Source organism: Balaenoptera ricei, chromosome 14, assembly GCF_028023285.1.
Source record: "Balaenoptera ricei isolate mBalRic1 chromosome 14, mBalRic1.hap2, whole genome shotgun sequence".
NCBI classification, from domain to species: Eukaryota; Metazoa; Chordata; class Mammalia; order Artiodactyla; family Balaenopteridae; genus Balaenoptera; species Balaenoptera ricei.
In genome coordinates this window covers 8232476-8246040 of record NC_082652.1, presented here as the reverse complement: position 1 = coordinate 8246040, position 13565 = coordinate 8232476, and the positions used below count along the sequence as shown (strand labels likewise).

Sequence of the window (13565 nt, the reverse complement as noted above, 5' to 3'; positions counted from 1 at the left end):
ACTATACTCAATACCTTGCAATAGCCTATAATGGATAAGAATCTGATATATATATACACACACACACACACACACACATATATATAGGTATAACTGAATCACTTTGCTGTACACATGAAACTAACACAACGTAGATCAACTATACTTCAATAAAAAAATTTTTTTTAAATAAGAAACAATCTTTAAAATAATGAAGAAAAGACTTGATCAAACATTTCATAAAAGAAGATATCCAAATAGCAAATAAACATATGAAATGGAGCTCAATTTCATCAATCATTAGAAAAATGCCAAGTGAAACACAGTGAAATAGAACTATACTCCCATCAGCGTGGAGGCATGACTACAATGAACATGATGGACACACCAACTCTGGGTAAGGATATGGGGCAATCAGAACCAGAACAATCCGCTGGACAATTACTTGACAGGATCTACTAAAACTGAACATATATGTAAATTCTCTGACCCAAGCAATTCTGCTCTTAAGTATATGCCCAACAGAAATGCATCCATTTGTTCACCAATCATGCCTAGAATGTTCATAGCAGCACTATGCATACAGTTACCCAAGTGCAGTTAACTGCACTTAAACTGGCAGTTACCCAAGTGCCCACTAATAGAATGAATAAATCAATTGTGAAATAATCACATAATGGAAAACTATATAGCAATGAAAATCATCTACAACTGCACACAACAATATGGATGAATCTCGTAAACACAAGGTTGAGTGATAAAACGCCAAAACCAAAAGAGGACAGACACCCTGTATGATTCCACTAACACAAAGTATGAAAACAGGCAAAATTCATCCACACTATTAGAAGAAGTCAGGAGAACAGTGGAGGGAGTGACTGGATGGGAATTCAAGGCGGGTTTGATCCTGGGCTTCCAATTACCCTGGTGTGTTCAATTTGTTAAAATTATACAAATTTTAACTACAGGATTACTATATGTGCACTTTTCTATATGTATATTAGACTTTTTTTTTTTTTTTTATAAGCCACAACCTTTTTAGGGGAGTATTTATTGATATTTCCAGCAGCCATCATATCTCTCCAGTAAGATCTAATTTAAAAAATGTCTCAAGGGGCTTTCCTGGTGGTGCAGTGGTTGAGAGTCTGCCTGCCAATGCAGGGGACGCGGGTTCGAGCCCTGGTCTGGGAGGATCCCACATGCCGCGGAGCAGCTACGCCCGTGAGCCACAATTACTGAGCCTGCGCGTCTGGAGCCTGTGCTCCGCAACAAGAGAGGCCGCGATAGTGAGAGGCCGGCGCACTGCAATGAAGAGTGGTCCCCACTTGCCATAACTAGAGAAAGTCCTCGCACAGAAACGAAGACCCAACACAGCCAAAAATAAATAAATAAATAAATAAATGGATTATCACTAAAAAAAAAAAAAAAAAAATGTCTCAAGTTCCAAAAAAATCAATCCACTCTCTACAATCAGATGTAAAACTATGACCAACAGAAAATACAACATAAACTTTTGTCATGTTAACAGAGTAAATGGTTTTACTAAAAGCTGCTGACATTTCTATCAGTAGTAGCCATAGGGAGGCCGTTGGTTGTAACCATAGTGTCCATATTGATGGGGGTAGTAAGATTCTTGTCTGTGCTGCGGGTAATTGTTACCCCAGGATCGTCCATGCCACTGATTGGATCGATTGTCACTTGGCCACCCCCGTCTGCTATCCCTACCCCTAAACTGTCTGTTATCTTGCAACTGACTGCCTCTATTTCTTTGGTTCCCACCAGCTCTGCTATTCCATTCCTCAACAATTGGAGGGGACTCAGGAGGGCGTTTCAGGTATTCCTGGTACTCTTTGTCATCTTCTGTGACTCTACTGGCAAACAACTCTTCAAAATTTGGAACAGCTTCAGAAGTGTCAGTCATTCTGAAATTCCCAGGGATTTGAGGCAGCTGTACTGTTTAATGTTTAGATTGTTTAGATCTCCGGCCCAGAACAGCGTCACAGGACCTCCGGACCCCTTCAGCTCTCCAAGGTAACAGCTGTATATTAGACTTTAATAAAAAGCTTTCATTTTAAGCGTACAGTGCCAAAGAAATGGAAAGTGCCACTTTTTGTTCTGGTTCTTTAGAGGTGAGGAGCTAAAAACAGAGGCTAGGTGCCTGTCTTCCAGTGGGCAGATAAACAGGGCTGAGAGAAAAAAGCCCAATTTTAGGAGATTAGAGAAGAGTCTGTAGCCCCAGGTTGTGGCCTAATAGCTGGCTGTGCACCAACCCGCTTCTCAGACAGTCGCCTCCCAAGATACAGGGCCTGGGGAGGGGACAAGAGGCTGGAAGACAGGCTGAGATGCCCCACTAACTTCGAGGGATGGTCCAGCCTCCCCCATACTCTGCCATCCAAAGCAGAACTCTCATTTGTGGGAATTCCCTGGTGGTCTAGTGGTTAGGACTCCACGCTCTCACTGCCGAGGGCGTGGGTTCAATCCCTGATCGGGGAACTAAGATTCTGCAAGACATGTGACATGGCCAAAAAAAAAAAAAGAACTCCCATTTGGGTTAGGGACATGGTTACGTCACCCAGCAACCCTGGGGAGTCACTCCTTCCCCACTCTCAGTCCACATGGTTCAGCTGGGCTGGGTGTGGGGTTTTGCTCCCCATTTTTGCTGCCATGTGGGGAGAAACTTGCCGGAGAATGAAGCAGAAAGAGGAAGCAAAAAAAAGGGAAGCAAAAATGAAAAGTAAGAGCCAAGATCTTGAGATCTTCTTGGAGTACCTAGATCTAGAAATGCCTAAGGTCACATCCTGAACTTATTACGTAAACCGCTGAATTCTGCTTTGCTTAGGGCAGATTGAGTTACATTTGTCACTTATGTCACTATGACAAATCTTCCCCTTCGCCACTCTCCAGAGGCCTGTGTGCACTCTCAGTGGGAATAACCCTACCCGCTGCTAACTGCCATCACAGGCATCCTTCACGGGGCCATACCTTTACAAAGCACTTTCATATTCACCAATCTGTTCGATCATTACAGAAATGCCAAGAGACATAGGCTGCAGGTATTACTATTCCCACTTTTTTGGGGGTTTTTTTGGCCGCATTGTGCGACATGCGGGATCTTAGTTCCCCGACCAGGGATTGAACCCGTGCCCCCTGCACTGGGAGCAAGGGGTCTTAACCACTGGACCGCCAGGGAAGTCTCACTATTCCCACTTTCTTTGCCATCCTAGACTTTTCTGAGAGCCGGCAAGGACATCAGGACCATCTAATTGAATCCTCTTGCTCTCACAATGAGAAGAATGAGGCTCAAGGAAAGAAGAGGCAGCCTGGATACAACCAGAGAATAACAAAACTACAAAGGGCTTGAAAATTCTTCAAAAGCACCGAGGGCAACATTACTGAGCTTGTGATGTTCCCTGATCCCCAGATTTGAGAATCTGGCTTTAATCCTTGTCCATAAAGAGAACCTCATCGGGGCTTCCCTGGTGGTGCAGTGGTTGGGAGTCTGCCTGCCAATGCAGGGGACACGGGTTCGGGCCCTGGTCTGGGAGGATCCCACGTGCCGCGGAGCGGCTGGGCCCGTGGGCCACAATTTCTGGGTCTGCACGTCTGGAGCCTGTGCTCCACAGCGGGAGAGGCCGCGATAGTGAGAGGCCCGCGCACCGCGGTGAGGGGTGGCCCCCGCTTGCCACAACTGGAGAAAGCCCTCGCACAGAAACGAAGACCCAACACAGCCATAAATAAAATAAATAAAAAATAAAAATAAAAAATAAAATAAATTAAAAAAAAAAAAAAAAAAAAGAGAACCTCATCGGATCCACATCCTGCCATTAGAATAATAATGGGGGGCTTCCCTGGTGGCCCAGTGGTTAAGAATCCGCCTGCCAATGCAGGGGACACGGGTTCGAGCCCTGGTCCAGGAAGATCCCACATGCCGCGGAGCCACTCAGCCCGAGCGCCACAACGGCTGAGCCTGCGCTCTAGAGCCCGTGAGCCACAACTACTGAGCCCACGTGCTGCAACTACTGAAGCCCGCGCGCCTAGAGCCCGTGCTCCACAACAAGAGAAGCCACCGTAATGAGAAGCCAGGGCACTGCAACTAAGAGTAGCCACCGCTCGCCGCAACTAGAGAAAGCCCGCGCGCGGTAAGGAAGAATCAAAAAGCAGCCAAAAATAAATTTAAAAAAAAAAGAAGAATGGGGACCATTTCGCCATCCGCCATAATGCTAAGCATTCATTCATTCTCTTACAGGACCCTTCTTTGAGGCAGGTTCTGCTCTTAGCTCCATTTTACAGCTGAGGAGTAGCTTGCCCCAAATCACTCAGCCAAGCAGCAGAGCTGAGTCCCAACAACAAAGGCTGGGGGTGGGTTGAGGCACCAGAGAGAGTCACCTGTGCCAAGATTTGATCTACGGGGTCCATCGCCCCATCTTCTGCTCTGACGTCCACTTCCTTCAGCATTTCTAGAATCCAGCTTTAAAAAAAAAAATCTATCTCCTGAGGAAGCCCTCACCAGTTAACTGAGATCCTTCTGTCAACAGCAGCACCTCCTTAGAGCCAACTGGTCCTCCCTTCTTCTTTTTTTTTTCCGCCACATGTCATGTGGGATCTTAGTTCCCCAAACCAGGGATGGAACCCGCGCCCGCTGCAGTGGAAGTGCTGAGTCTTAACCACTGGACCGCCAGGGAAGTCCCTGGTTCTCCCTTCTGAGTTAACACATCTCTGGGTCAATAATTCAGGCTGGGGATTTCCCTGGTGGTGCAGTGGGTAAGAATCCGCCTGCCAATGCAGGGGACACAGGTTCGAGCCCTGTCCAGGAAGATCCCACATGCCGCGGAGCAACTGAGCCCGTGAACCACAACTACTGAGCCTGCGCACTACAGCCCGTGAGCCCATGTGCCACAACTACTGAAGCCCGCACGCCTAGAGCGCGTGCTCCGCAACGAGAGAAGCCACCGCAGTGAGAAGCCCGCGCACCGCAACGAAGAGTAGACCCCACTCGCGGCAACAAGAGAAAGCCGCGGGCAGCAACAAAGACCCAACACGGCCAAAAATTAATTAATTAATTAATTAATTTTTAAAATAATAATAATAATTCAGGCTGGATCTCTGCACACCCACTGGTCAGCTGCCTTCATTCTCCATACAACCACAAGAGTCATCTTTTATAGAACTTAAATCAGATCACATTACTTCACACCCGCCAGGATGGCTACCATCAAAAAGACAGACAGGGCTTCCCTGGTGGCGCAGTGGTTGAGAGTCTGCCTGCCAATTCAGGGGACGCGGGTTCGTGCCCTGGTCTGGGAAGATCCCACATGCCGCGGAGCAACTAGGCCTGTGAGCCACAATTACTGAGCCTGCACGTCTGGAGCCTGTGCTCCGCAACAAGAGAGGCCGCAATAGTGAGAGGCCCGCGCACCGCAATGAAGAGTGGCCCGCGCTTGCCGCAACTAGAGAAAGCCCTCGCACAGAAACGAAGACCCAACACAGCCAAAAATAAATTAATTAATTAAAAAAAAAGACAGACACACACACACACAAGACAGACAATATCAAGTGTGGGTAAAGATGTAGAGAAATTAGAACCCTTGTATGTTGCTAATGGGAATTTAAAATGGCGTAGCTACTTTGGAAAACAGTCCGGCAGTTCCTGAGGAGATTAAATGTAGTTACCCTATGACCCAACAATTCCCTTCCTACGTATATACCCCAAAAAAGTGAATATGTATGTTCACACTAAAACTTGTACACGAATAGTCATAGCAGCATTATTCATAATACCCAAGAAGTAGAAACAACTAAAATGTTCATCAACAGACTAATGGGTAAACAAAACATGGTCTATCCATATAATGGGATACTGTTCAGCCATAAAAAGTAATAAAGTACTGAGACATGTTACAACACAGATGAACCTCGAAAACATGAGGCCAAGTGAAAGAAGCCACACACAAAGGACCACATATTATGATTCCACTTATATGGAATATCCAGAAGAGACAAACCCACAGGGCAAAAAGCAGATTGGCTGTCAGGGGATGGAGGGAGAGGGGAATTGGGAGGTACAGGGCTTACTTTGGGGGTGATGAAAATGTTCTGGAATTAGTTAGTGGTAATGGTTGCACAACATTGTGAATATATTAAGAACCACTGGGGAATTCCCTGGCGGTCCAGTGGTTAGGACTCGGCACTTTCACTGCTGTGGCCCAGGTTCAATCCCTGGTCAGGGAACTAAGATCCTGCAAGCCATGCAACGTGGCCAAAAAGAAAAAAAGAACCACTGAATTGCACACTTTAAAATGGTTAGATGGTGAATTTTATGGTATATGAATTCTATCTCAATTTTAAAAATATTTTTAATTCCCCCCCGCAAGAAAATAATCAGATCACAAAGCTACCGCCTCACCACACTTTAAAACTCCCCAGTGGCCTCCCATCACCCCAGCAGTTAAACCCAATTCCCCACCAGGGCCTAGAAGGTCCTACGTGGGCCTGGCCCTGCAACTTCTCCCACCTCTCCTACTACTTCCCCCCTCACTCCTTCCATTCCTCCCCCACCCTTTGCCCTTGTTCATTCCTCCGTCTGGAATGTCCTTTCCCACAGCTGGCTTCTCATCAGTCAGGTCTCTGTCCAAACGTCCTCATCACCTCCACCCAGAGGCCCTCCCTGACCACCCCCCATCTAAAACAAAACACAGCTCCAGCAAGCTCCATCCCATTACCCTGCTTTACTTCTTCATATCCCTTGTCACCCTCTGAAAAGATGTAAATTTTTTAAAACTATTTATTTCTTTGTTGCCTGTCACTCCAACCAAGAGGGCAGGGGTCTTGCCTGTCCTGCTCACAGCTCTGAATTAGCCTACCACGTAGGAGCTACTTGAGAAACACTTTTGGAAAGAATGGATGTATTGAACAACTTCCTGTAAAATCTGAAAGGCAGCCCGCTACCTGGTCAGGAGTCCGGGGCACTCAGTGAGTCCAGCCGAGCTCTGTAGGTGCTCAGCACCAAGCTCTGCCCTAGACCTGTCTGGAACCCTGAGGAAGCAGGAAGAATGATCCCTCCCCTTGAAAGTTCTGAAAGTCTTTCAGGGGTCACACAGCACCCAGTGTTTACCCAGCAACCCACAAACAAACGCAAAGGAGAGATCTAAGATTGCCTTGACGACACCCAAGCTGGAGGCTAGGGTCCAAATCAGCCTCATAAAACTGCACTGGCAAACACTCTCTAATACAGCTTCTTACAGCTTTGCAATCTGACCTGTTCTCCAGAACGAGACGGTTGCAGCTCACACCTGCTCCTGCCTCCTCGCATGGGGACTTTCTTTTCAGAGGCAGCTAAATATCCAAACAGGCAGGTGGTACAGGCCTCGTCCCCCGCCACCACCACGCCCCCCCAATTCAGCATCTCTGGGCCACGCACACACACAGCAACTTACCCACTAGGAGTTTGACATCTCGGACTGTGAAATCAGAGTCAGGCATCCTCGAAAAAGAGGAACACAGACATTTGATGAGAAGAAATAACAGGGTTAGACCCAACAATGGGGGCAGAGGGAGGCCATTTTTCCAAGAGAGTTGCCTGGTTCTCATGCTGGGAATCCAAAATGGGATAACTCAGCGGGAGGGTCACCCCCCAAAACGGTCAGCAGCTTCCTCACCTCAACGGCAAACCAAACCCCTCACTCTCCCTGACACCTGAACTCAGCATAGCTACAGAGAAGAGGATGGACATCCACTGTCCCCCTGCCGCTTATCCGGGGAAGACTGAAGTGTACCGTCAAGGTAAGCGCCAGAGTTGGGCATTCAAACACTTGCTTTCTTTTAGGGTGGGTAGCCCTCTCTGTGGCTCCTCTTCTAGAAAATACTCTCCATAAGGAGTTGTATGGAGGGTGGGAGGGACCCCTTTTAAGTTTAGAGGAAAAAAAAAACATATCGCATCAATTCCAGGGATTGGGTGACACTGGCTATGACGACTGTGATGAGGTTCACTATTAATTAATAGTGATGCCAAAGGTTTAATTTCTGTTGGTAGGAATGACTGGCAGTAGACGCTGTGGAGGGAGGGAGTCTGTGATGAAACCCTCAGCTTCCCCCCCCCCCCCCGCCCACCCCTACCCAAGGGACAGAAACCTGTTCTTCCATCCAGCCTCCGGATGGCTCTCTCCCCCAGCGGAAGCTCTGACAGATCTCGAAGAGAATGTAAACCAGACAGGACACCATGGGAGGCAGGTGCTGGGGCCCGAGCCGAAAGGGGAGACGAGGGCCTAGCATCCTAGGAAACACACCCTCCACAGAAAAGGGCCAGTTTCCCACATAGTGTGAGTCTGAGTAGAAAATATGCATGTAGGCGTCCTGCCTCTGGGCCCAGAAGCTGGCCAATCCCTTTGCAGCTCAGGCCCTGCCTCAGTTTCCTGATTCAGGGGGAGGACACAATTCTCTTCAGGAAGTCACTGCGTGTAACTGGGGTGGGTCAGGGGAAAAAGTCCACGCTGTTTAAGTACCCTGTGACCTCTCCATCCAAATTCTCTGAAAATCCAGACTCATCTTTAAAGAGTTTTTCCCCTCTGTCAGGCCTTGAATAAGGAGATACAATCCCCAAATAATGAAGAAAAATCCTTCTCAGTGATGAGAGGTAAGGAAAAGGGTGGAAGAAATCCATCCCAAGCTACAAACTGTGTTAGGGAAGGAGACAGGGGAAGAAGCAATTGGTTTCAGCAACTTACTTAATTCCCAGGCCATCCTTTTCTCGAAATATCAGGGGAACTCTGAGAGCTTCTCTCTGCACGTACTCATAGTTGAAATCTGTTTGGAGATTGGAATTAAAACAGGTTGGTTAAGTCATGAAGGAGCAAATGAACCATGATCCATTGGTTAGGGGAAGAAAAATGATGGAGGAAGGGGCAGGGGTTATACTAGATGCAGGCACCAGCTCAAAGGGCAAGAGCTCCCTAGAAAATGACAAGGAAATGGATTAGGCAAAGCCCAAGAGAAGCCATGCCAACTGTCAGCTCCTCTGCCTACTCAGTCATTGCCTGCATGCCCCAAGGGTCAGAACTTGTCAATGAACAGCCCAAGGCCGAAGAGGACTGGGGAGGGAGCCTCATGAAAGAGCCCCACACAGCTAGCTCAGTTATCATGGCAAGAGAGGGACGGATGGAGAAACACATCCCAAGCTGAGCTCAGAAAGTAAAGGAACTGCAAAATTGAAGAATGCCACCTGGGAGGATCTGAAGCCCCAGAGAGGAGGCTGGGAGGAGGGTTCTCATTGTAGCTGAGCATCAGGGAAGATCTTATTGTAATATCCTGCATGGTGAAGGGGAGGGGGGAAAAGCCGGTTTCCCTGGAAACTGTGTATCTGGTGCCAAAATAACTAGGGAACTGGGCACAGCTTTGCTGTCTTAATAGTGAAATTCTGCTGCAGCCATCAGAACACTAGCTTCAGCTGGATAACCAAGAGGGATTCTCCCCAGGTGGAGGCTGTGTGAAGGGGACATAGTGAGGCCTGAAGAAAATACACCGCGTAGTTTCTCTGTCTGACTGACGCTTGTCTAGTGTAGACCCCCAATATCCTTATCGAAAGCCCTAGAGCACGAAGGAAGCCTTAGCTTCTATCTTCCTGAGTTCCAAAAGTAGGGGATCTGACCCAACCATATCCCTAAATATGGAGGTGAGGGAGGCGGAGATAAATCCTCACATCCCCAAATCCTCAGGTAATTGAAGCAATTCACAAAGGCACAAGCCCTCCCTGGCCAGTCAGAAGGGAGATAGAGGAGATCCCAGGCCACTGAAGCCCCTGCCCCAGGGAACAGTTCACTAGGGCAGCTTGGGGGAGTGGGGGTAGGGAGAGGCCAAGGCAACTCTGCTCAGAGGAGAGAGAACAAAACCAGAGCTGGGGAAAGTCCTGACCTTAGCAGCTCAGATCCCCAGGAGCTCCCAGTGAATGGGGATTCCTAAGGATTTAAAGGCAGAGAAGTTTAAGAAGCTTCTATTTTGAATCCAGGCTAAGGGCTCCTTCTGTTTCTCAGCTCCTCCCTCGAGTTTTGGGGCAAGATCTGAATTAACAACCAAAAACCCTAGAGCCCTCTCCTTTGAAAGGAGCCTGGACAGCAGATTTAAGGGCTCTCCCTCGCTGGAAACCCACCCCCAGCCCACCCCATACACACACACCCAGAGTCCACCCCCAGGGTCAGCTTCAACTTCCTCAAATGAGCCTGAGAAAACACTGAGATCCTGGGCAGAGAATTCCTCACCAATGACCAGGAAGAGTTGCATACTGTTTTCTCCTACGATCTGCCAAACGACTCAAGAAAAATGGGGAAGGAGAGGAATTAAAATCCCATTTGTGCTAAGGAAATTTAAATGTAGTTGAGACTAGACCCCTGAACTGTCTGGCCTCTGGGTGCAATGCTCTTAAGACCTGGCAGGCTGGAAGAAACTTCTTCTTCCCTCCCCTCACAACTACCCCCTACCACCGAAGCCCAGCACTCCAGGAAGCAATGGGCACAAAAGAGAAACTTCAAAAATGCAAAGCTAGGCGGTCTCTCCTAGGGGCTAACCCTATAGCCCTAGCCACTCAACCGGAACCTGGAGGCGGGAGGCGCTGCCCAGTGATCAGCTCCTGAGGGATGGGAGGGTTTTCCAAGGGGGAAGGGGATAAACAAAATGGAAACAGAGTAATATAAAGGAAACCCAAATGTCTGAGGGGCAAAAATGAACTTACAAACCCCAGAAGGGCATAGGGAGATGCTTAAGTAGGCAGGGCAAATCCAAAACCCCAATCCCACAGGTCAAACCAGGGGCCTTACAGGCCTTAGACCCAAGCCAGAGCATCACCTCAAAGTCTGGAAGACACTCCCAGACACTTTGCTAGTACCAGGGTCAGGGAGGTAGGCTCTGAAGGTCTCAGGCTAGGGTGACATTCCCAAACCCCAGAGGCTTCTCCAACTTCTGCTCTAAACTGTCAGGGCCCACAAGAGGGACAGAGCTCGCAAGGCCTCAGCCCTGGGAAGAGACCCTGCTTCCCAGGGGGGGTGCCCCAAGTCTTCACCTCAAACTGCCACGGGGCAGCCTGAAGCCTGATGGAGGGATAACCCCCTTACCCACAGTCCCCACTTCAAGCATCAGGGCTGCAGGGCTAGAGACCTCAGGCTTAAGCGGGGGCCAGCCAACAACTCCGGCTCACCCACCCTGCTCCAATCTAGCAGGGTTCACGAGGTGATGGAGCTCAGCAGACCCCAGGCCTGAGGAGGTGTCACTAAGTGACCGGGGGCGTCCCCAGCGCCAGGTCCTAACTGGCAGGGCCCGAAATGGCATGGGGTTTGGGAGGCCACAGGCCTGGGGGTCCCCCACCCCACTGCCCCTGGGGTGCCCCAGCCCCGCTCCAGCCCATCGGCTGCACCTCGTGCAGCGCAAGGAGCTGGCCCGGCTCCGGGAGGGGTAGAACGCGGCGCACCCGCCCTCCATCTGTCCGCCCGTCGGTCCCCAGGTCCCTCAGTCCGCCGGCCCCCTGGCTCTACCCACCCTGGGGCTAGTGGTGGGCGCGGGCCGGGCCTAGGCCCACGCCCGGCCCCGGTTCCCGCCTGCCCTCCTCCCTCGCCACCCAGCCCACCCCACCCCCCCAGTGCTCGGCCTCGTTTCGTCACCGGATCCCCTGGAATGGGGGACGCGGGCGCGAAATACGAACCCAGCCACCGGCAGCTCCCTCCCCACGTGCGCTCGGGCCGCGCCGCGGAGGACTGCCCGAGGAGGGGGCGCCTCACCTTTGCCCTCCATGGCGTGCACGAAGTCCCCCTGGTACAGCTGGCTGCGCAGCTTCTCCTCCAGGCTGAAGCCGCGGACGCTGACGATCTCCTCCACGTCCGACAAGTCCTCGTTCTCGTCGTATCTCTGGCGGTCAATCGGGCGCTGCAGGGACCCAAACCAGAGAGCCCGGGACATTACTGGGGGAAGTGGGGGTCGCCTCTCACCCTGGGCGCAGCTTGAACAGGTGCAGGAGCCGCGCGCCCCCTGCACCCCACCACTGCGACCGGAGCAACTTTGCGCAAAAGCCAAAGATGCTGAAAATGGGGATAATGAGAGGGGCCCGCGCCCCCAGGGTCAAGCTGCGCCCTAAACAGGGCACTCCCCTCCTGCATCTTTGGAGGCCATGGGAGGGATATCTGGGGGAGTCTCCCTTGCCCCCCACCCCCGAGAGGTGTTAGGTTTTGCCCACTCGGCCGGGAGCCTGGTTATGTAACCCGCGAGGGGGGCTCGGCGCACGGGCTGGCGGGGCATTTGTAGGCCCCGGGAGGAGCCGCCGCAGCGCCCGGCTCGGCGCTAACAGCAGCCCTGGCGGCCACAGCGGCAGAGCCGGGAAGCCGGAACCGGGGGCCGGCGGCATTTCTAAGCCTGGAGCCGCCCCCGAGCTACGGGGGAAGCTGGAAAGCTGAAATGGAAGGGCTGAGACCCCAGCCGCCCCCGCCGACCGACCGCCAGTGCAAGAAGAAGAGATGGGAGGGGGGGTTCGGGGCTTGGGAGGGGGAGAGGCAGACGGCCCGCCACAAAGCTCCCATCGGAGACCCCAAAACGCACCAGCAGCTGTCTCATCTCCCCACAAGCGCGCGCGCACACTCACTTCCTAAGGAGAATCCCCCGCCACTCCCCGCATCCCCTGCCTCCTCCCTCCACCGCCGAGCGCCCAGCCCCGCAGCCCCCCAGATTCCGGGCGAACCCCGAGCCCGCTGAGCCCCCCCCTCCACGCCTTTCCCCGCTACCACCTCCCCACTTAAGTGTCTGAGACTCTGAGCCTCACAAGGGACTGGAGGAGTAAGCTGCTTGCTTCCTTTTGCATGCAATTTATTATATTTTTTTTCCGGTCCTCTTGCAAAATACAGAAAAGGAAAGAAAAGGCAGCAAGAAACAACAACAAAAAAAATAGATCTATCATATACCAGATACAGATTTGGAAAAAAAAAAAAAAAAGCTACACACCAATCTTCTTCCAGAGTCTTTCTCTGCCTCCATTTTTTTAGGAGAGTTCACCAATTAATTGTCAACACTCCTGCCCCCTGCATTTTGGCGGAGGGGGGAAGGAGGGAAGACCAAAGAAAACAAACCAAAAAATAAATAAATAAAGCTAGCCAGAGCCGAGATCTACAAAGTTTTGCACCAACACTTAAGCAGATCCGTTTGCAAAGTCCTAGGAAACCATTTTCAGCAGTTGTGGGGGGAGGCGTCGACGTCATAATCCCCGGAACGTAAACATTGTTGCCGATCGCGCTCCGAGCCCGCGGCCCGGCTTGGGGGGGGCACTCGGCCCGGGATGGGGGTGGGCGGGGGCGGTGGCCTGAGGAGGTGTGGGGCGGGGAGGGCGCCCGGGAGGCACCGGGCGCCGTTAGCGCCCTGGCATCGCTGTTTTGTTGTTGGGTCACGAGTGCGCCTCTGCACGCAGGCGCCGCCGCCGCCCGGGAGTTGTGTGCAGAGCTGACTTTTGGAAGGGCTGAGTTGCAGGCGGCGGGCGCATCCCGGAGATGGCGGGGCAGGGAGGAAGGGAAGGAGGGAGGGGGTGGGGAGGGAGGTGCAGATTTGCACGGCTGGCCTCAGCGGGAGGC

The 13565-nt window shown here is 51.2% G+C and overlaps 2 protein-coding genes across 7 annotated transcripts in view; both read right to left on the bottom strand.

The window, feature by feature from the left end:
- KDM2B (lysine demethylase 2B) overlaps positions 1-13328 on the bottom strand; it is a 123539-nt gene extending 110211 nt beyond the window's left edge. For 2 of the 6 annotated variants that reach the window (XM_059895102.1, XM_059895103.1), the window contains exons 1-4: positions 12946-13216; positions 11736-11880; positions 8700-8778; positions 7413-7459 (exon numbers count right to left, since the gene is read on the bottom strand). In XM_059895102.1, coding sequence (XP_059751085.1) covers positions 7413-7459; positions 8700-8778; positions 11736-11880; positions 12946-12978 — 304 coding nt within the window. In that variant the 5' untranslated portion in view covers positions 12979-13216. Of the gene's footprint in view, positions 1-7412; positions 7460-8699; positions 8779-11735; positions 11881-12546; positions 12562-12945 lie in introns of those variants that run through there. The other 4 variants (XM_059895105.1, XM_059895106.1, XM_059895100.1 and 1 more) reach the window with 3 other exon arrangements.
- On the bottom strand, positions 1440-2009 carry LOC132347821 (RNA guanine-N7 methyltransferase-activating subunit-like protein). The gene has a single exon (XM_059894682.1). The coding sequence runs from the start codon at positions 1898-1900 to the stop codon at positions 1544-1546; it is 357 nt and encodes a 118-aa protein (XP_059750665.1). The 5' UTR covers positions 1901-2009; the 3' UTR covers positions 1440-1543.
- Positions 13329-13565: the final 237 nt, after the last annotated feature.

What these genes read in the sequence shown, in the direction of transcription:
- LOC132347821 (XM_059894682.1), bottom strand. Translation starts at nt 1,900, where the DNA reads ATGACTGACACTTCTGAAGCTGTTCCAAATTTTGAAGAGTTGTTTGCC.